General features: G+C 45.8%; 1 protein-coding gene across 1 annotated transcript in view; it reads left to right on the top strand.

Moving 5' to 3' along the window:
* Nucleotides 1-25,954, top strand: part of LOC128270755 (neural cell adhesion molecule 1-like) — a 137,776-nt gene that overhangs the window by 4,841 nt on the left and 106,981 nt on the right. Inside the window, exon 2 of the mRNA XM_053008171.1 lies at nt 776-919. Coding sequence (XP_052864131.1) covers nt 776-919 — 144 coding nt within the window. The remainder of the gene's footprint in view (nt 1-775; nt 920-25,954) is intronic.

Raw genomic sequence — 25,954 nt, 5'->3', positions numbered from 1 at the left:
CCAACTTCCCACCCCTTTCAGTGAGCTAGGATCCGGTGGGGTCAGGCGTGCCCGAGACCCGCCGCTCCATAACTCAAGTTTCAATCCTTTTTTTGACACCATTTCGGAGCACAAATACTTACAGCGCTTTTTTGCCGCCTTTTCCCCCTTTTTCCGTTCCAGGTGGCGGCCAATACGGGACGAGTTTCATCGATGGAGGCGATAATTTATCGATTTGAAAAGCGAAAACAGACCCGCAGCCAGCCAGCAGAGTCCGCCGGGGCCGAGAGGGGAAGCCACTTGGTGATAAAGTGATAACATGTTTCCGGTGCGGCTCAGCCGGGGACAGTGTGAAAAATGTTGCAACATTGTGCGCCCCGCGTCTGCAGTTGGCTCGCAAGTCGATCGTAAAACATAATTAACTGATTGGCGCAATCGCGGCACGGGATCTAAGAGCTAAGGGGGCTGTGAAAAGAGCCGTCTACTAAATTTCATGCTTCTCGTTTTTCCTTCCGTCAGGCAACGCCAGTGATCCCGATCCCTGAAGTGATTCGTGTGTTTGTGCGAAAATAAAAATGAAAAATGAAGTGGCTGTTCGAAACAGAGGCGAGCCAAAGTAGGCTGGCTACAGCAGATTGATAATTGTGTCAGTGTGCGAGTGTTAGGCAATAGATAAGTCGATGCGTTCGGTGCTCCGATGGCGGTTCCAACCCCTGCGGTGGCTCGTCAGTTGTGGTAAAACCAAACAAGTGAGAGTTTAATCAAATACACGCCAGTCGCAAGGTGCACCGTGCAGTTAGTGGCGACGAAATGCGGCGAAAAATGAAGTACAACGTGGCCATTCGGTTCAACCGCGTGTTTAATATCATCTTCATCCACATAATCATTGTGCAGTGTACATTCGGGTTGCAGCAAGCGGCGCTGGACAAGGAGAAACATGGTAAGTGATTACTAAAAGGATCAGAAAACGATTGGTTTTAAAATAGTCGAATACAAGTGTCCTTTCCAAATCCCGTTTTAAATGTCCTTCAAAAATAGTCGAAAAGCAGGAGACTGCTTCATCGATGCTATCGTTTTTGAATAAAGAGGTTGTTAGTTTCGCGAAATAAAATAAGTACTCATAACTTAAGTTTGTTCTAGGATTGTATTACTTGTACTTAATTACAAACAGCTTATCTTACGGTACAGTAATGGCATTTTATTTTATAATTGAACTGTACATACTTTTGAATTTGATAAGTTATGTTATTTTTTACTTTAGCAATAAGCTTTCACAAATGACAACGACTGGTACAACCCAAAAAGTAAATGTCGCTGTTGAAGTTATTTCGACCTTGCGATATTTGGCAAATGTGATGCAAAAAAGATTAAAAGGTAAAAGGTTTCCGGAGAAAAACGTTTTTCGGCAATGGCCACTGCTGACAACCCAACGGACGGAAGTAGTTTGTTTGGCCGGAAAATTTGTCTCAGCGCTGACGAATGCTGTGCCACATTTCAGTAAACGAGGCTTTGGCAACGAGCTCCATTTTTTGCCAGGTGGCTTATAAATGCTGTGTATGTTAATTGCAGCTTTTTGTGCGCTTTGCCAACCCAATGTTTTTGAACGGATCTTTTGTAGTGACAGTTTTTACTTCCTGCCAAGAAAGTAACACATTTTTCCGGTGATTTTTTGGTGAAAAGTTTTTGATTTTTCGTTTCACGAACCATCCATCTGCCGAGGGTTTTGCCGCAGGCGAACGGTGGACTTTTATCGACCGTTGCAGTATGGTGTTTCCCGTTTTGAATGTTTTTTCTTAAAGCGTACAAAACAGTTTTTTCTATTCCGTACAAAATATGGTAAGAGTACAGTAAGAAAAAAAAGTTAAACGAAGATACGGGTAGCTGACGGCCAGAAAGTTTGAAAATTGATTAATATTTTACGCTTTTCTTTTGCTTTTTTCACCACTTATTAATCTAAATTGTTTCGTTTCGACGGGCCGTTTTCAACTAACTAGTTTAGCACAAGCTTTCCGGGCACAGCTTGTGAGTAGCATCTTCAACTCGTCCCTACAGCTAAGCCCTAAGTATCGAGGCGATAAATAGAGTGTTTTTGCTTTCGTTCGCCTGCGGCTGCTGGTATCTTTTTTGACCAAGGACTTTCCGAAGAAGCAAAAAACAACACCAACAACAAAAGTGGCATCCTTGCACAGGCTGGCTCACCGTACTGGCCGAACATTTTGCTGTTACTATTGGATGGTGTTTGTACGAGCTGTTTGTTCTGGGCATACAATAATCACATCCTTCTTTCGTCCTTTCGACGTAGCACCAGTACTGGCACCACAGCATCTTCGCAGCGTCCCGGCGTGATTCCGACTCGTGGACACAGACGTTCGTTTGCTCGCTGGTCGTTTGTCAGCATTGGCCGTGTGTTTGATGAATGAATCAACGGAACGTGTCGAGCCAAGTGGCTGCTAGAGACGAGCTCCGTCAGTATCCGTCGAGCAAGAGGAGATAGGGAAATAAAAAGAGAGAGAGAGAGACTGAGAGACTGAGAGAGAGAGAGTTTGAGAGAGAGAAAGAAAAAATGTTTATCTCACACTTCGCCTACAATGATTGATTGAGAACTTGTTGACGTTTCGCAGGTTCTATCGTCATTGTCACTCGAGGAGCCCGTAGCATCTTCAAGGTGGATCCTCTTTTTTCGTCTGCCTCCTTGGAGTCGTTGGAATTTACCGTTTGCCTTGCCGTAGGAGCACCGCTGAAGGCGCGCCGAATCGCAGGCCGACGTCCTAGAGCTCTTTTGTCGATGTCCGCAAGCTCTAAAGCTGGCGTCGGTGCGAAAGAAAGCCTTTTAAAGTATTACAAAAGGGAAAACGAAGAAAAATGAGCTGCTTTGAGATTGATTGGAAAGTGAAACCGCACGGAATGGAAAACGAAATCCCACCAGAATCGATGTGCGGCCGGGTGCCCGGAATTGGGCTGATTAAGTGACGTTGACGACGACGACGTGCGTTCGAAGCGACGGTTCGGCGAGGATGTTATGATTGGCTAGTGGGTGGCGGCAGATGCAAACAGTTGAGTGTCTTAGGAAATTATTGATTCAACAAATGGTGCCTCAAGACAAATGCCCGCTTGTTGACGCACTTCAGGTGGTTCATTAAAGCAGTGTGCAAGAGGGAACCACTTTAATTTGATTTAGTAAGTTGATAGCAATTGACGTAGATTCAATTGTCGCATTAAGCCAGGCATGGATGCAATCCAAGTGAATATTCGAGATGTCAATGAATCGGTTGATTAAATTAAATGAACAAAAACAAATCTTTGTAGAATGATTGTTTTAAAATATTGTTTTCCCAACCCACGCTGAATTGGGGTTCAATAATAGAATCATAAAGTTACTGTTCGTTTTACAATAACTGTACATGGAGGCTTCCTTCGTACGAATTGCCGTGATAAATGATAAGTTGTTAGCTTATTGTTTTATCATTATTCATCGTAATACTTCAGATTGGGCGCGTTCCGTTCACGTAGCAACATAGCAGCGTGAAACACTAGGCGTCTCCACAGCTTCGTGGAATACCATGCGCCTCCACCGTCAAATGAAGAGTACAGGAGTTTTAGTGTTTTTCCTTCCCTTCTAAAACTTTGCTCTCGGTTCTGTTACTTTTTACGTTTCTTTTTCTCGACGCACCTGCCCAAGCCTCGAGGACAGACTCAAGGTCAAGTGGAGCGGTTAAAGGTACGAGTCGTTGAACGGTAAGATTAAAGTGACTGATTGCATCGTTCTACGATCTGGCGAAGTAATGTGTTCACGGTCTGGTGGCTGGTGGCGTTATGCGCCCTCTGCTTCCACAGGCCGCGCCACCACCACGCAACCGCGAAGGATGAACCAAGAACAGTCGGGAAAACAAATGATATTTATTCGAAATTGCAACCCCAAACTGTGTTGCGGCTGTTTGCGAGAGCGGAAAGTCAATGGAGCCAACTGAAACACAGAATGTGATCATAAACGTATCAATGTCACCGTGGCGCTTACGCTGAAACCCCGAGCTGAGTGCTAGAATGAGACGACGCGCAAAGCAAAAGTCAGCTCTAGCTCCGACAATGTCACAGACGATTGAACATGCTGTAGCGAAAGAGTGAAAATAAAGAATCGGATGAAAAACATTCCAGCACGATGTGGCAGGAGCCAACAAACTGCAACCACTTTTCAGGTTCTTGAGCTTTTATGGCTCGCGTTCGTCGTTTTCGACTTTCGGCGACCACATTCGGTTAACTTTGGTTGGCCAATCAACCGCCATCAGCCGTCCGTTGTGTGCGGCAACGACGGCGGTGACAGGACATGCATAGCAACGTCACGAGAGTTTTCACAAGAAAGCTTCGTCCGCGTCTTTTGTCTTACGGTGCCATCGGGAGCGAGATACGGGCAAGTTTTCTACCACACTCTGCCACAGGGTGGCTTTCTGCGGGATTCTTGACTTTTAAACTAATGCTTGTGAGCAAAAAAGTATTATCTGCCGGTCTAGACTCTGGATCTTAAAGAAATAGTTTTTGAGTGCTACGGCATTAGCGCACCTTCGGAGTTCACAGCGACTTTTGGAGGTGACGGATGAGTTCGAGGTTGTCGGTAACTAATCTACGTTATTCGTTTAATGTATTCTTTAATACCCGGTTTTTAACAACTAACCTCAAAGCTTTCTGTAAAATAACAATGTTGAAAGTGCATGAACCACTTACATAAATTGATAGTATATATTGCATTCAAGGCTCAGAAGTAAATTCCTTCCTTGATTTCATTCGTTCGTCGTTTCACTAAAATGACTACAATTCTAGGTTAATTCGCGCTATACGAAGAATGCTTTAAATTGCGTAAACCGACTCTTCGTTCCGCCTTCGTTCAGGACGTTCTTGCTTGAGCGAAAAGAAAGAAAACCAAAAAAAAAAAACTGCGAACGCCAAGTGACGGACTTAAATAAACCTCCGCGGCCCGTAACTGGCCTGCCACCGATCGCTACCGTCCTTCGCTGACGGTCATTCACGGCGATGCACTTTGTGCTAATTAGAATCACGTTTCACGGTTTTCTCTGGCCCAATTCCACCGCTGCCGGGTGGTTCGCGAAAAGAATTCGCCCCTTCTTTTCCAGAGTTAAGAAACCAAGTGCCACGGGGTTGGGTTGGGCTCATGGTGGGAGCACTTATTTCGGAACGGTGAAGTTAAATCAGAACGTAAGATGGAACGAGCGGCTCAAGCAGCGCCCAGGGTACGCGGGGGCAGAGAATAATAAAAGAACACGAAGCAACGAACGTAAAAAAATGCCAATTTCTTTTCAGATTTCATCCGATAAGAGGGTTCAGGCAGGGGACAAGGGCACGGTTCGATCGGGCGGCGGGCGTCCCTCCGGGTTCCAGCCCTCCCGTTCAACACGTGCACATTGTGTGGCCAATTGTGAAATCAAATTATCGCAGACGGGGAACACATTTACGGGTTAATTATGCAACGGATAAGGGCGCGTGCAAAGTCGTCCAACGGGGGCCTCCGCAAGGCTCGTAGATCGTGGGCCGGGAAAAGCTGCTCTGACGGAGCTCGCCTTCCGAGGGTCAATTCGTTGGATTCAGCACCGTTACGGTACCGCAAATTGTCGAAGAAATACACTACGAAAAGGGTCGCTCGAAACGCCGAACAGAATGGAGTGATTGCGAATGTCGATTACGAACCGGCCCCCGAGCCGGCTGGTGAACAAGTGGCGGGTGTTTAAATTTTTACAACTGCCAAACTTAATCCCTCTCGTAACGAAAAAAACAACGACTGAAAATTGGCAGTAAGGCCGCCAAGTACCGGAAATGCTGCCGAGCCCTTTCCCTAAGCCAGCACACCCGTGGGGCTTGTTTTCTTCGAAAGCGAGTGCCTTAATTTCTTCCCTTCTCGACTAATCGCAGGCGTTGCCGCGTGCGATAAGGGGCGCCTGCTCCACCCCCCGCACGGCATGGAACGGGCCGCTGGGAAGGTTAATCTTGACAATTTATATTTACGCACTTTTAACGGCACATAAACGGGGGCGGGCCAAGCCGAAAAAGGCGAGCCCTTCGTTGGTTCTGCTTCACCTGCCGGGTGCTGGATTCCAGGTGCGTGAATTTGAACCATAGTTACGAACCCAGATATCGTGAGGCGCAAGAAACGTGGGCGAAAAAAACGACGGCAATCCTTTTTGTTCTTTCACTGTTGCTGCCGCGTTTTGGTTTGACCTGATTTGATCCGTGAAGTCTGGTGGCTGGGTCCTTCTGCTCGAGCTTCAGAGCTCATTAAGGGGCGCGTAGTGTTTTGCTATCGCCCCGGACGACCTTCGCCGGAAAGGATGACGATCGTCTTGCGATAAACTGTGACACCAGAAATTAAGCTACGTTTTACTGTTGTTCTTCCTTTTTTTGTGATCTCAAATTATACTAGCTGAAAAGGATACGCACCGAAACGAGAAAGATGTCCTGCCGTTGCAGGGAGATAAAACTCACCGAAAAAGAAGGTCGACGGCCCTTTGGATTGACAATAATTGAGGAGTTAAATAATATTCGCATAATGAAATAGAATACGGCTCAGTTTAACTTGTTGCTTGTTTCTATTTAACTATAAGTTTACTTTTGAGGCATTTGAAATTATATTTGAAAGATATTTTTATAATTTCCCCATCTAACATATCGTAAACAACTGGCACAAAATGGTCCATCTTCTGCTTAGACCGGACTTCATTTCTTACTTACACACATAACCTGTTTGACACACAACTGAGCCTAAGCACACTTTTCCAAATTAATGTTTACATGATCCACCTCTAATGGCAATCGAATTAATTAGGTTTGAGTGGCTGGTCGACTTTCGCCAAAGTTTCCACATGACTGTAAACAAGCGGAGAAAAAGCCACGCAACTTTGCTTAGCAAAGGGCACTACGCGTGGGAGCCGCCGCACTAATGACTGATGGCGAGTATCGTTCGTCCCAAAATTTCCAGCCGCATCACGTTTTTCACCAACACCAACAGAGCCTAATCCTCACGAGTGCCGGTGGGTCGTAAAAAACTATTTTCGAAAGTAGCATCTCAACTGACCACGTACTTCGCATCCTCGGGCGTTATCATTTTCCTCCTGAACCCCGGTTGAACTTTCGGTCGAGCGTGACAAACCGGACCTCGACCCCGGGCCGACTGGCTCTTGGGTCCGGGACTAGGGTCGCATAATCGCTACGATGCTCATTAAGCCAATTAGTTGGCCTGAACGATCTGCAAACAGGAAGCCCCAAACTAGCCCGGTTTATAGTCTTTCTCACTTTGTTCACAGTTCATCTGCCATGATCCGTCTGTAATGCCTTCTATTGGAGACTCGTTATCGTTTCCTGGTGTTTTGCTGGCACTGGGATTATTTCCCTAGCAAAAAAGCAACTTCTGAAAGCTAGCTCCCGGCCTCCCCTTCAGACACACACACACGCACACGAGGCCTCGTGTGGGACGTGGTCTAAGGTTTTTGTCAACGTTAAATGTTGCTTGAAAATTCTTTGCCAACCCACGAGGTACCTTCCACTCGGTGAGCTTGCGAGAGGTGGCGAAAGTGTTGGCCACGGTTATAGCTTCATTTAATTGACGCCCCTTTCTGCTCTAGCAGCAAATCCTGCGCCCCCGGACCCGAAAGGGTGGCAATGAAACGTCATATCCTAGAACGTGTTAAGCTCCACTTAGTGCTTTGTCAGTGTAGTGTTACCACCTGGCGTGAGCTTGAATGAAAAAAGGCAAATCGTGCAGTGATACTACAAGTAGAGAGCAAATAGGAAGCTCGTTCGGTGCTTTATAATGGCAACATTAACTGCGAATGATGAAAAAGCATTGCATCGAGGTGCTGGGAAGAAAAATATTAAATTATTATTTTAAGGAAGTTGTTACAAACAATATAAAACATAATTGTGTTGGCTATGGTTTACATTGATTACCTTACCTTTCATTCATGCAGTATAATTCCAATGCCATGTTGCTATTTAGAAAATCGTTATTTGTAGCAAAAGAAGCACGAAAGCGTATCAAGCAAATTTTAATGTAGCTTTTTGATATTCTGTTTTATTTTACCTCTAGTGTGCCCCTTGAAGATTCCATAGCATTAATATGATGCTTGTGAAGATCATACCATGGGGAAGGATTAAAAAGAATTATTATTCATGAATCTGGAGTGAATACCCCTGAAGCTATGCAATATGTCGGGACATTGTCCAAATATTGTTTAATAATTTATTTTATGTCAATGTTTCTTTTTTACGAACTCACGATATTAAAATAACAACTTCAGCTAACAAGATGCAAAAAAGGAAAAGTCTGACCTATTTTCGTTAAAAAAGACGCAGAAAAGCTAAGTGCAAATCAAACTGTGATGTACAGCACGAACAATTTTCTACCAGGAGAAGCCGGAAGCAGTGAAATGAAAGTAGAGGAGAGAGCAGAGATGTTTCTGCGAGAAATACAACAAACCTGTTGACCAGTGCAACCTAGCATATCATTCATTCAAGGTAAAAAAAAGGTTACTCCTCTACCTCCTTGATGTCCTTTGCCGGTGAAAGCACTTCAGAATTATTGCACTCTCTAGCACACCCGAGTGTCCATCTCGACTGAAAACTAGACACGGAAGAATGTCATGCACGAAAAAAGATGCTTGGGAGTGATGGGGCTGATTCTTCACCTGTCACAATATATTCTTCTGCACACAACTCGGCTACCTGTCCGTAGTGGGCACGGTCTCCGTGAGCAGACCGGATGTAGGGGACGAAAAAAAAGAAGCTCAAACCATTCCCCGGCATCGCTGTTTAGTTGATTTCATAATTCATCACAAAACTCTGTCGTACCCGGGGTTCCCGGCGAAGGCGAAGGCTAGCGCTACGCTGGGATGGCAGTGGATCACGAATAACCGTAACGGTTATGGCCCGGTTATGATGCTCGTGTGCTGCGAAAGAAGTTGATCCTACGTCCGGGTGCGCTTACCATATCGGATCCCTTCCGAAAGGCGCCATTGCATCTACGCGGTCGCTGGGCTGCTGGGCTGCATCGCATTTGACTACCCATCCCCGGAAGTGGCATCATCCATCATGGTGTCATCAACTCGATGGAACGGGCTGCATCGGTTTGGCTTTAAGGAATTGGAAGAATTGCACATTCAGCTGCGGCGCGTGGCCGAAAGGCAGCCACAGCCAGAAACCCATCCATAATAAATGCGGGTCGTCAAAAGTCGCACGATTGATCGAAGGAAGTCAGTTCAAGGAACTGGTTTGTAATGAATACAAATACATCTGACGGGTTGAAAAAGCAATTATTTGTGAATTAAAAACACCTTGATCTGGCTACCTGCCAAACGGGCACTTTAAGTTTGCTACAGCTCCTAATGCTCGTTTGGCCTTATTTATAGCTTCTCGTTTGTATTCAACATTTGTAGGAATTATAATATACAATTCCTACAAATGTTGAATACATCCGATACTGATATGTACTTTTTAATAATTAACAATTTCTCGCATTTTGTTTTTCAAAAGAATAACTTTATAACTCACGGCCCCGTGGACCGTCACGTTTTTCGAATGGAATGCAGTTTGCCCTTTCAAAGTGCACTATTTCGGACTTATTCGGCTATTGTTTCGTCTAATTTTTCAAGTTGATCACGTCAGTTGTTTGACGCACTGTTCAAAGGAAATTCTTGGTCAAAGCCGAGGCTGCTCGAAACTTCTCGACTTCCACTCCACCGTTTGTCGAGTAGTTAGAACTATGCTTGACGGAAACGGAAGAGCGGCATCTAACCTGCGCATGTTGACAGTATGGAAACAGCTTTCGCTGGAAGACGGAAATCTATTCGCCTGTGCTTCGAGTTCTGCCGGCCATCGAGTGCAAAAGCCATTCACAATTGTTCCGGCAAGACTGCTTGAGAAATCCGTTTGGCTTCCGTTGGCAGGATAAGCCCCGTTGGCTTACCCTCAAGACGCTTACGCTCGGAAAGACAAGGAACGCGGTCCTGCGTTGTCGTCCGGTGCGACTTGTGCTGTGACTTGTCAGGTTGGCCACTGGTGACAACTCAACCGCCACCAACAACAACAACACTAGCAGCAGCAGCAGCAGCAGCAGCAGCATTTATTATGCATGGGAAAATTAACGTCCCATTCGGCGTGAGCATATTTACTCGGGGTTAATTGATTCGAATTTCCTAATGCTTGCCGGCAGCTGTAGAGCCGCTAAGTGCTGCACACCCTCGGGGACGTGGAAGGCAAGGACAATAGGCAGGAGTGTAAGTAGTTGAAGCACGGCCGGCCTGCGTGGGCTGCCAGCTGGAGATTGCGGGAAAGGTTACGGATCGTTACGGCTCGCCAGTGCCTTGCGCTGGAAAACAGGTTGTTCCAATGAAAGGAGCATTGTTAACAAGAGCGTTTCAATTATTAAACCCCACCGCAGGATGCGTGGCTGTGGGGTTACGTGACGGGGTCACGGCGCTGGCCGGTGGTGAAGTGCCGAACTCTAGGTTGCCATCCGGCGTAGTCCTTTAAGGACGTGCAGTTCTTGTCGGTTCCCGGTCCTGTCAGCATCGCTGGCCCCGGACGGCCGGTCTCACCTTTGACCTGCGACATCCTCGCTGAATTGCACCTTGCTCCTGGCCCCGTGTGTTGGCTCAAGTAATGACATCTATTCACCAACTCACATAAACAACTAGCGTTAGTTGAATATTAATTTATTGACGCAACCCCCCGTCGCCCCGTTAACCACAAGTGGGCGATCGATTCCCGGGCGACGGTCGCCATTTTGTATGCCACAACTCACATCCAGGAGCTGTTGATGTTTGTGCGAAACCATTTCGTACGCGAGGCAGCCAAAACAGCCGACACTTAGCACTTGGTCAAAAGTTGGGCCTTGCGGTTGTCGCAGCTTGAAACCTCTAGCTCGAAACGTCCATCCGAATGTCCTTTTGAGCGAAAAGTTCGCTCTCTCTCTGTCTGTCTCTCTCAATGAGGTGGTAGCCGTTTGGTGTATGTTTTAACACAGTGCTCACACGAGTATGTGGCGTTGGATGGGAATTCAACAAATGGCGAAAGTACTTATAGATGGCAACCGCGAAAGATGAAAACTATGAAAATGAAAAGTTTAGTTTACGGGTAGTTAACAGTTGGGATACATAATTAAGCTTTTCAGATATTGTAGTTTTATTAAACTTTTAAAATCTTTTAAAACCCATGTTTTATTTAATTGTTATGAACATATTTTGTAAGCTTGAAAAAAAAATCGAAACGAAACGAAAAAAAAATTACAAGGTTCGTTCAAATGTTTAAACATTCTATAGGATTACTTGAAGTTAGTGAAAGGACATTCAGATAATATGTGCAGATTAAAATTAAATCGAAACTCAGATCAATTATCAAATATTTTTTCTTAAACTCACAAGTCATAGACTCGCTCAACATTCATTTTATTTTTCAATTTTAAAACTTTTACAAACAGAATATGATTGTAGATATTAACATAATTTCTTGCTTAACATTTATTGTTATGCAATGAGGAGAATCTTAGTTGAATTGATGAAGGAAATAATTGTATCAGTTTTTAAGTGTAATTTTTACAAAACGTAGTTTTTCTATTGCACCTTTCTGAATTATTATTTTTTTGAAATTTAGGCTGAGATTATTCTTTTTTTAGTTTGCGGTCCTTTTTTCTCATTGAGTGGCCTTCAAAATTATGGGTGTTACGTTGAAATCATAACAGCAGAGCTTCTAAATATCGGAGCAGATTTTATAACAAATCTTTCAAAACGATTCCGATTTTTGCTTCGAAGACTATCAATGTATGTGTACGACGTAGCAAGCTGCTCTCGATCGTCATAAAGTAGCCCCGGACGACGCATGAGAACGTCCAACGTCACCAGCGACATGACATTGTGCCAGATTTATGGTCCCGTGGAAACTGATTTCCATTTTGCGGATTATGATGGGACAGTTTCATCACTCGTTCCATCAAAAGTGGGTTCAGAACTATTTGCGTTTTTCTGGTCGAACTCAAGGACCCATCCCGGGCTTGTTTGATGATTTTTCCCCGCCGTACTTGGTCGAATTGCATAAACCGAGGGCAACGGGATAGTTTGTTGCTGGTCGGAGTCGGATTAGATGGAGCGATGCTGATTGGTGGTCTAGAAGATGGTGCAAACTACCGAAATTGCGGTGCACAGTTTGAGTCCGGAGGGCCAATGTTCCATTTCCTTTTGGGGTGATGGCAGTCTAAATGCATGGCTTCCCGTGGAATATCTCGACCCACGAAAAAAGGGAAACCGTCCCTTTCGGCAAAAGAATTGTCGAGGGACGACCATCAACGGCGAATGAGAAACGTTAAATCGATCGGCAGGCGAAGGACAATCGCTGTCATGCGAGTGTTTGCCAACATTGCATAACTTCACGCCTTTTTTCCTGAAGCCCTGTGCTATGATTTATGCCATCTGCTGCTGGAACGATGCTGCGTCGATTCTGGGTTCGTCCAGAGGCGAGGACGAAAAAAAAAAACAAATCTTGTCACCGTTGGATCAGCTCGAAGCTGAATCTAGGGACAATGTGTCTTCTTTTCCGATGGTGGATCCAGACCGACCGGATCGTGAACGGAGGGCTTCAAACAGCGGTCAGCAAAGGGCGCACAACCGACTCATCGGTGTGAGTGACGGCATCGTTGCGCTTTCTGACACCTGCAGTCGCTACGGGACCGCTCTGTTTTGCCGACGACAGCAGAAGATCGTACGCTTTATCCTTCGGTCCCGATTGCAGGTTGTCAAAAACATTGGTCCGCGAGAGCAGGGATTGTGGCAAAAAACCGAAAACACAACACGACCATCAATACCGATGCGCATCTATGCGAACTACGCCGCCGCGCGTACACCTCTCTCCCGGTCGCCCTAGATTCGGCGTCCGGTGGAACAATAAACAGTGAAAGTAATATGCGCCGTGTTATGCGCTGGACCATCTATCTGGATCTAATTTCGGATTATATGGTTTTCAATTTATTTTCCATACCATCGCGCTCATTCGACTCATCGCTCCGCGCCAGCGGCCGATGAGCTGGCGGAAAAGATAGGTCACCGGATGGGCTGTCCTTGCACTAGACGTGACATACAGCGGCCGGTTTCGGCAGTGGCGCTAACGAAGAGAAACTACCACCGAGCGGAAATGGAAAAGCGCCCAAAATCCCATCCATCCACGGGATCCGGGATTGGAACCGGACTGAGTCCCTGGCTCTTTTTCTGAACTTTTCAATCGACTCGAGGGCTATCCATCTATTTTCCTTTTTTTTTTGCCTTCTTTCGTTTTTGTTGCCCGATACTCGAGTTTGGGTACTTTGTAGGATTTTTACTACATTCTTTGGGTTGCGCCTTGGAGCTCGTTCCAGCAACCGGAGAGCATTATTACGTCGTGTTCACACCCGAGCACCGGTCATCCATCTTGAGTCTCGCGTTGGACCTCGGGATGGTCAGCATTTCATCGGTTCTCCTTTCGTCCCACTGGCGTGGGGCTCTCTAGGCGCCTCGCAGACGCGGTGCAGAGGGACGCGTCTTAACAGATCTATGGAATATTAATAAATTATCCATTTTATTCCTCGCTCGCAGTCCCAGTCCCCACTGCGAATACGACGCTATCATTCAAGACCGCTTAGGCCGCGGAACGGGCAGCACGTGCTCGAAACGTGCTTTTCCATGGGTACCGTAGGCGTGGCGCAATGTGCTGCAAAGAGGCCATTCACGCGGCTATCAATCATGATTTCGGTGACGATCGGAGAATTTATTTGAATGATAAAAATGCTGTTTCGTTCGGTAATCGTTTCCTGCCCACCGTTTGCTGTCATGGTTTCGTCACCAAATGGCTGACATTTCGAAACAAAAGAGGTGAGTGGTTGCGTAACTGACAGACAAAATGTGTTAACAAAGCAAGAGAGCTTTAACTAAGCTTTAACATGTTTTGAAAATATGCACCGATTTCGCATTAAATGCCATTCTGCAAAATGGACCCAACGTTAATCAACGATCCACTTTAATAGACCGTACAATGGGGTGCACTAAGGGTTTGCTGGCGTAGACAAATTACCCGTTACGTTGCAGAAGCTCAACCTTTCGTGCTTCAAAGGTTTCCCCGAACCGTCGGCCAACCGGAACAGTGCGTCCAGCAAACTGTTTCATTTTTCTCCGTTTTTGTTTCCCGAAAGTATACGGTGCTCCAGCATAAATAACTCTCCACGTACCGTTTTCGCAATGAACTTCGGACAAACACGTTTAATTGTGCGATTTCTGCCCGAATTGAGTGCCGGAGGTTTATTTGACAAGCTTAAGGCAGCTTGCGGTGAGATGGTCCACGGACCACCGGACCGGGGCCCGGTTACTGTGCGACGGACTGGAGACCGTTTGCTTCGCGTTGATAAATTTTATGAGGTTAGAAAAGTTTTCCAACCGGCCCCAACAGTCCCGACAATGAGGGGCCTCGTGCGGACGCCCTGCTCGAGCCGCTGAAAGGTCGCCTCCCGGTCGGTGAGGAACCCGCAGTTCGGGCGAGGTCGAAAGGAGATTATTTTGAAAAGGATTGGATCCTCGACTGGCGGCTGTTGATAAACCTTTTCAGCGCGGGACCGGCTTTTCAGCGCGAACTCTAGGCGCCCTCGGAACGGAACAGGTGCTAAACCCTTCGAGACCTTTCCGCCGGAGGAGATTTATTTTCGAATGGAAAAACCTCTCGCCAGTTTTGGGGGGGGGCTACGGGGCGGCTTGACGGCATAAATTCTGAACGGTTCCATACGGTCGCCGGGAAGCACTCGGAAGCCTCCCGTTGAGAGCCGGTTATGTATGCGGAAGAAAAAATCTAAAAACTAATAAAATACTAACCCATTCGCCAATATGCTTATTTGTAGCGCACTTTAAAATTTTCCCCAAACAACCACAGACTAGCACACAACAATACCTCCGATTAAATAGAAGAATAGAATAATTAAATAAGGAATTTACTCCCATTAAATACCAAAGGAAAGGTTTCTTTTTGTTCTCACTTAAGGAATTCAAAACTCTTGCAAAAAGAGCCCAACTAATTGATTCTTTCCACAATTATCGTTGGTGAGTTTATCAATCTGTTATTTTGATATATTTTTGGTTTTATGTTGAACATGTTTATCTCCGAAAGGTTACAGAATACACTTCGTTTTGCTTACAAATTGAACAATAATCATCTGAAGTTTAGGACAATTCGAAAAAAAACATAATCTTTGGCTTATTCGCACAACATTTTAATTGCCCATAATTTCAAAAAAAAATATTGTAGAGCGTAGAGCATAAAAATGGTACAATTATCATCGAAAAACTGTTTTTTTTTGTGTTCTGTCCTTTTTATGATTATGATGATCCTACAATCGATCAGCAACGATGTGCGAAGCATTTCAAAATTACTTTCCTTGGCACTTTGAACTAAAATCGTTTTAATGCTTCTCGTTACAGGTGAGTGTAACGCAACCCGGTGCTGCTGCTGTCGACCTACTTCCCTCCTGGGCCTGGTGATGCAATTATTTTACACCGCGATTTTCCCTAAATATCCGACACCGCCCGTCCGTCATTTCCATCATCGCCACGCTTTCAATGACCGGCCACACAATGCCCATTAATCCAATTTGCTTTCTTCCCGGCCAATCGATAATCGATTAAATTTTCCATCACTATAAACTCGGTGCACGGTTGAAAGCGGTTTGCAAAAACCGGGAAAAGCAGCGCTACCGTGTCCCGTGTGATTGGTAGGTGGTGAGTTGTTCTCCCTTTTCCTGTTTTTTTTGTGCCGTCGGTTTCGTCCCGTCCCGGTGTAGTATTGGCTCGCGCACCATGCGGCCCTACGCTGTATGCGGTTTATCGTCCCCGTTCTGTGTCGCATGTACCTTCATGCACATTTATGCAGCGGCCAGCGACCCATTACCGGCAACGAACGATTATTAGAGCGTACATCAGCGACCACTAGGCGGGGCACGAAAATAACTAAAAATTCGTTATAATTAAATTACCAATTTTAATCTTTCCACGCCGCGGTGTTGGGCGTGATGAAAAACACCAAACTCCCAACTGGCGTGACGAAGCCACAGCGGCACACACGCTCGTTGTAGGTACAAATATGATGGGAACATTAAAAAGGGCATCGGTTTTTTGCTGCCTCCGGGAGGAAGGCATTGGCATAAAATAGCGAAACGACGAAAAAAATCAAATTATTTCGTGGTTCATTTAATTTGCATCAGCCCACTATCGGCAGGATTGGGCTACATGTTAATGGTTTTCATAGCTCTGATTTGTTTTGATGTTAGTCGATTTTTGGGAAATTCCAGTTTCAGGAATTCAACCAAATATTCATTGCATTGGCCACGCACTGACGCATACGCAATAGCGTGCATCATCTGCATCCGTGCTTGAATCCTTGTTTTTCGTAGCTTTTATGTTTACTATCTATGGTTGTGTTTCAGTCCATCTACTCAGCGTTTTGTTTGTCCATGTTTTAAAATGAAAATGGCATTAGCAAAAACATGCCGGCTGTAAAAACATTCAAACAATTTTGCTATTACTTGACAGAGTATGGAAAAAAACCCTGGGACTTAAAGAATTTAGTTACCTTAATAAATGATTTGTAGTATTTTTCATGTTAAAGCTTTCGGCAGCCCCAGTGACATAAACCAAGATTAAATTACTCACACTTAGGCCAATTTAAAAGTTCAACCTTCGTCCGAAGATTCATAGAACTTACGAATAAATGAGCCCATTGAAGACGTTAGCAAAATTTCGTTACTTCTATACGAATTTCCGGTTGCCGGCGGAAAACTGCCTCCGGGACCGGCGCCACTAACGATAGCCACCTAACCCTTCCGAGCTCAAAGGTTCGCCCAAAGTCTCCTGGCAACCGTCTGTCTTCTGTTCCGAAAACTGTAATTAAAGATAATTTGCTGGCAGCGAAAAATTATGTTACAGAAAGAGCGACCGTCGTCCTTGTTTTTTTTCTCACCACCAGTTTCTTATGTCCAGTGTCCCGGTTCTTAGGATTTGCGGAGCAGTGTCACCGGAGAAACGCGCCGTGCCCTCTTCGAAAGCCGGTAATTTTCTTCGCCAAAAAAAAAGGAGGTAACCGAAAGAAACGCCCCAAAACGGTGGCCCTGGAGCTGTGTGTGCAAAAACGCAAACACCGTCAGCAGAACGAGAGGCGTTGAAACTGTGTGTCTCCTCCTCGTAAAAGGTTGCCCAATCCTGGTGGGGTCTTTTTGAAGTGCTGGCGTAGCATTTTACACTCGAAAAGATCGTGCAATGAAATGTCTAAGCCCTCGAGAATGGGGGCTCCGAAAGTGGAAACTACATGGCTCCTCGTGGCGTGCGACGGTTGCCTTTCTACGGCTTGTCGGACACAGTTCACGCCCCACCAGCGCCGGATCTGGAGGCTTTATTGCAGCCCCTCACATTTCACTCCGGACGCCAGCGATGGCTTTTTCGGCCATATCACGGCGTGTCGCAGGCGTTAAGTTTTAAGTGATTCTCATGTATTTTTTACAACTGCATTTCCGTAATTTGTGCGTCCATGGTCCATGGCGATGCTGGCAAATGGCGGAAAACAGTGGCCCTGGATCGTTGAAAGCCCTAGCGCCTCTGCCGCACATCGTTACAAAACGGCCCCATAATTACAACGGCGCCAAAAGTGTAGCCTGTCCTGGCTTTGCGCCACGTTAGTGGTTGTTTGGGCGTTTCTTCCTGGAGCGTCTTCGCCTCGGCTGGACCTGGATCAGGCCGGAGGAAGCGTAATGAATTAATGAAATAACTAAAGTTTGCCTTTTTTCACACCCAGCGACCAGACTGTAATCATCCAATGAAGAACATCATTAGTGAAACAGGGCTTAAATCGAGTTTAAAGCTAGAGATAAAATATGGTGCTGACCATCTTTTTAGGAATAGAAATAGAAATGAATAGATAGAAAAGAAATGAATGCGAGGTGTTTTTACTTCACAGGCAACAGAATTTGGCATACATTTGGCTCGAGGACCAAAGTTACAAATTCTACTATTAAAACTAGGAATGCTAGTTTGCAGGAGCCCCAGTTGACATGGCGGAAATGGAAAAAGGTTTCAAGCACTTCCTGCTGTATACGAAAAACGAATCGCACGACTGGTCAGCTTTAGAAAAAGGACTTCATAAAGTGACAGTGGCTGTCGTTTCTGCCGTGACAGGAATTCTATGAAAGTTGCTGCACACATTTGTTGTTAGGGCATAAAAAAAGGCTGCGCTACATGTAATCGGTTTTACTATACTCGTTAGCTCATGTTTTATTCTCGTCTCCACAAAGTGGTGCCATGGATGTATAAACGTGCGCACTTTGTCGCTGTGGGATTGCGCCAATATTAATGGATTGGGTTAATTTTGAACCCCGTGGCGTGCACAGTGCCGCTGGCTGCTAGTTCCGGTAGACACAGCATGGTGCAAATGCAACTAATCTGAAGAGCCACCGAGCGCACCAGCATGTCTTATTATTCCGTTTCAGCATCGGTTATGGCTTCATTCGCCGAGCCATCCCCCGGAGTGGTGCTGCCGGTGCGAAGAACTCTCCAACTGACTCTAAGCCCAGCAAGACAGCTGGCATCCCAAGACACGACGATGTGATTTGCAGAGATTGGCACAATATAACTTCCGTTGCGGTTAGGGATAAGTCTGTCAACCGCCCGCCCGGGTTCTCTCGGCTTGGCACACAGCATATGCAAGCTGCCCATAGAGATAGGGTGCACTCAGTTGCGCAACGCTGCACTCGGTAGCGGGTAGCTGCCTTTCCTGCTGGTGACATCTTGGCTTTAATGTACAGAAATTGAAAAGGAAGTCCTCGGAGAGAGCTTGCCTGCGAGCGAGTTGCATTGTTCTGTAGGTTGCAAAGCTACACAGCAGAGCAGAGCGCTACGAAGCTACGGTTTCTTTACCGACGATCGTGACGGTCGTTTGAAAGGCTGGCTCGGGAAAAGAGCATAATGGGCATCTTTTTAGTGACGTTGTTAAAGAAACCTTGAAGCAGTTAATGGCTCTTGAGTCACCATAGCTCCGTAGTACGAGAAAATTTTAAACCATTTTTTTCTCAGAAACAATGCACCTAAAATTTGGCGTAACATGAATCACCTTTACCAACATCAACATTATGCACCGGTGGCCTCTGAGCTTTCCGTGCTAATTTTCGACTTACTACAGAAAACGTCGTTCATGCGAATACACAAAATTTAAAGCTTTCTTCTGTTAAACTAACGAATCCCCGCCGGAGCCGGAGCCGAGCAAGGTTTTTCACCCCGAAAGCTTTATCCTCACAGAAACCTTTGTAACATACCGCTTACTGGTTCAGCATCACCGAAACGGCTAAAGTCAAGCCGTCTCCTTTCGGAGCAACTTCCCCAGATACCGTCGACGACGACGACGACGACGACGACGACGACTGTAAGCCGACAAATGCCAGATTATCAGACTAATTTAAAATTCATAAAGTCCTGGCGCAACGCAAGAAAGTTGCATCTTCAAAACTGGTCCACTATTTCCGAGCAGCGCCGGCGGAAGAATCGGGTGCATTGGTCTACGTTTTCTTTACACTTTTTTCCAACTCTCTAGATTTTCATCTTCTCCATTCACGTTCTTAGCTGGACAGACAGGACGGAAAATCTGTTTAAATTTTACACTTCCCTGTGCGCCGTCGGGATTACCAAGCAGTTGGATACCGGTAGACGGGGCCGGGCCGGGTTTTGATTTTGAGTTCACATTGTCCGACACAAACCGACCCTCCCGGGCATATGAAAATGCTTCTCAATTAGCTCGCCGACAGCTTTCCTAAGGGTGGAACGATAAGGGATTATACGAAAAAATTCTTCTCGATTAAAGAACGTAGTGAACCGTCCAGCGTTCATCGATTTCCTCTCTCTCTACACCCGAGCGGCATGGCGATGGGAAAACATAATTTCGGAATCCATTGAACCGTAATCGGATTGCTTTGGTGGAGCGTTTTCCTCCAAAATCCCTCGTTATTGCCGCGGTTACACCGCCGATGTGATTCACCGAAATCATGCCCCGCGTTCCGCACGACTGGCTTATGTTTTCTGTCGCTGCCTTTCGCTGGACCGACATAAGCATGGAAATTAATTCCTTCATTTACTTTCAATAAATTTCGGTTTAGCACTCGCAGCCCGCTTGTACTGGCAAACAAGCGCGGTTTGAAGCGGAGTGCCATCAGCTCGAATTACGAGCCGCCCGCGAAGGAAAAGCTCGAATGGCCCGTGTAATCGGTTCCCGGTGTACACCTTGACGGCGCGCTGGAAGCCGTAAGCGAAGTCATTAAAATAATGACTACGTTTTCGAAAGAGTCCTTCCTGGTGGCCTTTTGCTTGCGAAACGTTCAAGTGGTTCAATGGTTGGTTGTTGGGCTGTTTCTTAAAGGTTGCGAAACGATTCGGGTTGAGTACTGATCGGACCGATATTCCAGGGTTCTGTTTTAAGCTGATTTAAGCGAAACACTGCCGATGGGTTTCAAGTGTTTGTGGAAATTATCCTGAAAATCGAACTCTTCTCAAACCTCGATCAACGGTGGGTGTTTTCGTGGGCGATGAGTGTTGCATCCTTTGAAAAAATACCTCTTTCAGAATGTTGTGGAACGCTAGTAACCACGTTTACTTTGCATTAATGTGAGAACTTCTCTGAAGTCTGAGAGTTATAGTCACTAATGTGTCAAAAATGTGAATGAAATCAGTTAACAAATGGATTGCCTTTGTATCATCAGCCGATTTATTTGCATGGGCATACTTTTAATCTCAAGAGTCATTGAATACATTAACACATCGCTGAAAAGCAACTTCTTTCAACACCAAATTAGCTTCAAGCATATCATTTTTAGACAAAAAAGTAACAAGAGAACACAATTCCTATTGGTGAATAAAAGAAGGACAAATTAATACCGCTGTTCACACATAGATTGTGAGCAGCTCTTTCTATAGCTGAACAAAGGTACTCAGGACGAGAATTTTTAGACAGATTCGATACATAACAGTTTCTATAACGACTCAACGTCACGTTAATTTTTGGAGTTTAAACCAGAGAGACTCTAAGGATGACTCATAACACTTACTTACCCACTGCGCGTCACATTGTTGTTGCAGTTTTAGATGTTGCCTGGTGGGCGGCTTAAGTTTCAAATTATGCATATTTTAGTTTGCATTCATTGTTCCTAAACTGAAGTTGGCCTTGCAGCCCCAAAAACGTTGGCACATCAAACTACGATCGTTTGTGAAGTTTTCGTACTAAAATAGAGTGTTATGGCGATCTGGCCGCACAACAAGCGACGAGTTAAAACTTCCATCTGCCCACCCAAAACGGCACCCCAGCCATTTAGTGCGCCCGATAACGGACGTCTTTTTTTTTCGATGGCAAAAGTCAATTGGCAGTTTAAAAAACGGAGCGGATAACTCCCCGTGAAAGTTGGCAGGTGCGAACACGGCCGGCGATAATCATAGTTGGCGAGGAAAATTCGTTAACATTCCCGCGAAAATCGATTCCGAGTGGCCGCCGCCACCGCCGGGGGGCGATCTTAAGAATCGGGCGATCTCGTAAATTCCACTCATTGACCAGGGCCGACCGGTAACGAGCGTTTTATGGGGCTGCAGCTGCCAGGTGCCTTCGCTCGGTGCGCTCCGGTCCATCGTTAAACTAAAACCCAACCCAACGACCCAACAAAGCGGGACCGAAACGAATCGAAACCTCGAAAAGTTACATCCATCGACGTCGTCCGGCAGCGTGGTCCGTCAGGGCCACGTGCAAACTCTAACAAGCGATGCACACGCGGTCGCTCTCGATGGTGACCGTGTTTCGGACGAAAAGTGGACGAAAACGATATGAGAAAAGTTTCACAAAACGCTCGAAGGAGGTGCATCGGTGCTTCGTCCTTTTCTGTGGCTCAATACTGGTCGACATCGGTTTTTCTTTTTTCTTTTTTTTTGGTCGAATGCTCGTCCTGCACTCAAATCGCTACCACTTGAAGGGAAACGAAATTACCTGTGCTTTGTGGTGTTGTTTGTGTGCGTGTGTGTGTATGTCTGTATATGTGTGTGTGTGTGCGTGGGAAGTGACGAAATTCATCGTGGCCCTGCGAAACGACGAAGTTTGGCAAATATGATTTCACACTCGATTGAGCGAACCGACATGGCATCGAGCGCTGCTGCTGTGCAATGCTCGTGTCCTGTCGAGAAGGATAAGATGGAGTGTCACCTCGTCGTCCCCGTGGTAGATCGACTGGAACTATAGTGCGTTGGCGCAGAAGCGTGCTGGTTGCCAAACGGTTTTATTAAACCGGTTTTTTGGAAGCATAGTTTTATCGTTGTAGTTAAGAATGGACCACTGGAGAGGATCAAAACTGGACATAATTTTAAATTAGCATATTTTGGTCGGTGCTTCTAAGGTTTTACTCACAATTACACTCTTTCAACGATGAAAATGGAATTTTGATTATAATTTTCTGCATATCTTTTGACGATTTGATTAAAAGTTGTCCCAAATAATGTGCCATTTACACTTGCACCAAATAACGGTCGGTGGAAAACTAGTTCGCACCTAAACCGTTCCGAGCAAAGGTAGCAACGCCATATCAGCACCGCCGAAAGGAATGAACCACTCGATTAACGGTGAATGAAAAAGTGGCACAGTTTATATATATTTATGTGTGCAGAAGGAACCGGCAAGGACTTTCGCGCCGGCCCGCTTCTTCGCGCTGATAAAACGTCCGATTTGTACTTGTCAAGTTGAAGAAATGGTGGAATATTTTACCAAACTTCAACCGTCAACCGAGTCCCGGGACTCCGCTAGTGTTGCTGGTGGCCTGTGGCGCCGAAAGAAAGTGGAGTAGTCGGAGGCGAAAAAAAGGGAACCGTTGGAGCCAACGTTGCGCAAATGATTGACGATGCTTTTACGCTTTTTGACGTACAGCGGCCGGCTCCTGGGGCTGCACTGGGGAGTCGAGCCAGAGCCGGCGGCAAGTGAACCGTGCTCCGTTCCGGTGAAGGATGCTGATCGGCCCCACCAAACTGCCTCCGGGAACCCCCGGAAACTGGCTTCGGGAACTGCAGCATCTTTGCATGGTGTGCGGCCAATATACCGCTTAACCGGATGGGTTTATGGCCGGTTTTCGTTTCGAGGGTAGAGCGTGTCACAGCGCCACCGTGCGACAGTGTGTCGTACATGATTATGATCATCAATCCCGTATCGGGCAGATGGTGCTGAAGGGTTTGGGTTGTTTTTTTGGGTCCTTTTTCATTGAACCGGTGCATCGGGGTACGACGTAAGACCGGCGCCGGTCCCGGTTGTGTCTGTTGCGCAAAAATGCGGCTTTCATCGGCATATGGCAGTGTTTGCCGATGCAGATCACTGCAGATCGATCGCTGGACGAATCGTGGAACAAATCGAGCATCGCTAGCAGGCAATCAATATTTGTCGCTACGCGAAGTGAAAGGCTCAAACCAGTGAAGCTTTCGAAAAGTAGTTTTTAAACGGTTTCTCTTAAAACCAAAACTTAAATCAAAATCTTTGTATATTTAAAACATTCAAACATTTTTCGCCTGATCACCTTTACCTCTTTTGTTTACCTTTATGGTTTGGTTCAAGTTTAAAAAGTGTTCACAACTACTATTAGTTATGCAAACATATGTTTGATGCTTCGATATGAAAACATTAGCCACGCTTCATTTCATTTTCATTCTCATTTCACGTGTGTAGCAACCTAACGCCAGAAAAAGTCGGATATACGTAGCCCGCGGAAATTCAAATGTCGCAAAAATGTTTGATAAGACCTCGTATATAGATTTAAAACCTAAAACATTATGCATTTGCTTTGTGAATCCGAAGTCATGAGGTTTATAAGTTATATGAAATGTAATGATGTTGGTCGTCAAACTAAACAGAAATCAAAGAAAATATTAACGGTCGATTGAAAAAGGGGAACAAAAGCATCAAGACCGATGTATGCTGTGTTATGTACTTTCGAGGAATTTATCTACTTCATATATTCGAAATTGTATCCCCAGGTCTTTTAAAATCGACGCCGGCAAAATATTCCTGATACTTAAACCTTTACAAGCACTGCACGATGAATACAAACCATCGATGTAATTCTTTCATCTCTAAAAGACACACAGTTCCAATGAAGTGCTCTTCGGCTAGTACTTCTACGACTTTATATATCGATGCAACACTCATGAAACACCGACTACACCAAGCCACCCGTAATCGTACAATGCGATCGGATTATGTAATTTTCGTTTTTTCTACTTCAGCATGTCGACGAGGTGTTTTGAGCCCCCTTGATTAGATTCCACCCTCCCGGGCCTCCTGTGGCTGCAGTGTACGTGCCGCCTTATTTCTATTATGCAAACCACTACTGGCCATAAGCATCATGTTACCAGTGGTACTGATCCCGGTCTAATCCAATCACACTCGGTATTCTTTTACGCCAACATCCAACTTTTCGATTCACTGCTGTTGCCTCGCTGGCTGGTTGCTGATGATGCTGCTGCCGTATCTGCCGGAATGAACTCAACTTCTTCGGAACTTGATCCTCGCCACTTCCTGATTAAAGCCAAAGGCGTCAATCAGTCGAGATGCGGCCACCGCACTCCATCTCTCTCTCTCTCTCACTCTCTCTGTCTCCATTCCTTTCTATCTTCCTCTCCTTCGCTCTCGTTGTGGCCTCAGTTTTAACCAGCTCAAATTATTGTGCCTTCCCTACTGAGCGCCAACTGCCCGCAGCAATGGACCTCTGATGATGCCGCTCGTGGTACGGTGGTACTCCACTATCGGTACGCTGCAATCGTCTAATCCTCGGGGCTACCGGCAAACACCATCAGCATCATGCAGGCTTATCGTGCACAATCATCTCCAAATTTACTTGGAAAGGTTTGGTTTGAGCCCTTCCGTTCCGTCAGCCTTCTTCCCAGTGGTAGCAGTGGTCACTGTAAGTGGCACCGGAGCCGTCTTCGTGTCGGTTCCCAATTTTTTTCCACATTAGTCCTGACAGTAGAAGAGCGACGCAATCCACCCCAAGAGACTGGCGAGACACAGAAGAAAATAATTAAAAGATAACTTCCACCCAAATTGAAGTGAGTGCATGCCTTGGAGCAAATTAATCTTGCCACGGTCACTGTCTGGCCTGGCTTGGCCTGGAAAACTGATTGGTGCAGGAAAATGTGTGGAGACAGGGAGAAAGAGAGGCAGGAAGAGAAGAAACGAGACAGAGAGATAGAGAGAACAAATGGAAGAATACTGACCGACGGTGATTAACATGGCAACGGTGAGGAACGTTCGGCTTTCGTACGAAACTTCTTCCCCACTACGAGAAGATGCTTCTCTCGACAGTTCGTTAGATGGTGGTCGGACTGAATGGGCATCACATTTACGCTTGGGGCGTTTTGTTTTTTTTTTTTCGTTGCCTATTTCATATACTGCAAAGAAGAAACGGAATAGTACGAGATTCTGTTGCATGTGGCTAGTTTTAACATACTTTTCTGCATCGCCCACATCGATCAAAATGGATAAATGATTTATTATGGCAGCTATTTTCTGAAGAATTGCAAGTGGCACGTGGCAAACTGTAACTAACCCTTAAAAAAGAAACCCTCCACACGCTATGTAAATGCTCATCAAACGACCATCATTCGGAACAGAGTTTATCATAATTTTTCAATCCATCAAACATTAATCAAATTTGTCATCAATGTCAGGGACAGGCATCGGGCGAGGCGGACATGCTGCACACGGCTATGCTGTAACACCGGCCGGCTGGCTGGACGGAGTGAAAGCGGTGCAAAATTATTCATTACTATGCTGTGCCGAATCGAACCGCATTTGATTAATGAACAGTGATTAAATTTGGTCCGTGTGTGCTGCCCGTGACCCGCTCGCGTGACGAGGCCGTCCAAATGGGGGG

This window comes from Anopheles cruzii, chromosome 3, assembly GCF_943734635.1.
Source record: "Anopheles cruzii chromosome 3, idAnoCruzAS_RS32_06, whole genome shotgun sequence".
In the NCBI taxonomy this organism is placed as follows: domain Eukaryota; kingdom Metazoa; phylum Arthropoda; class Insecta; order Diptera; family Culicidae; genus Anopheles; species Anopheles cruzii.
This window is presented reverse-complemented; position numbering and strand designations above follow the sequence as displayed.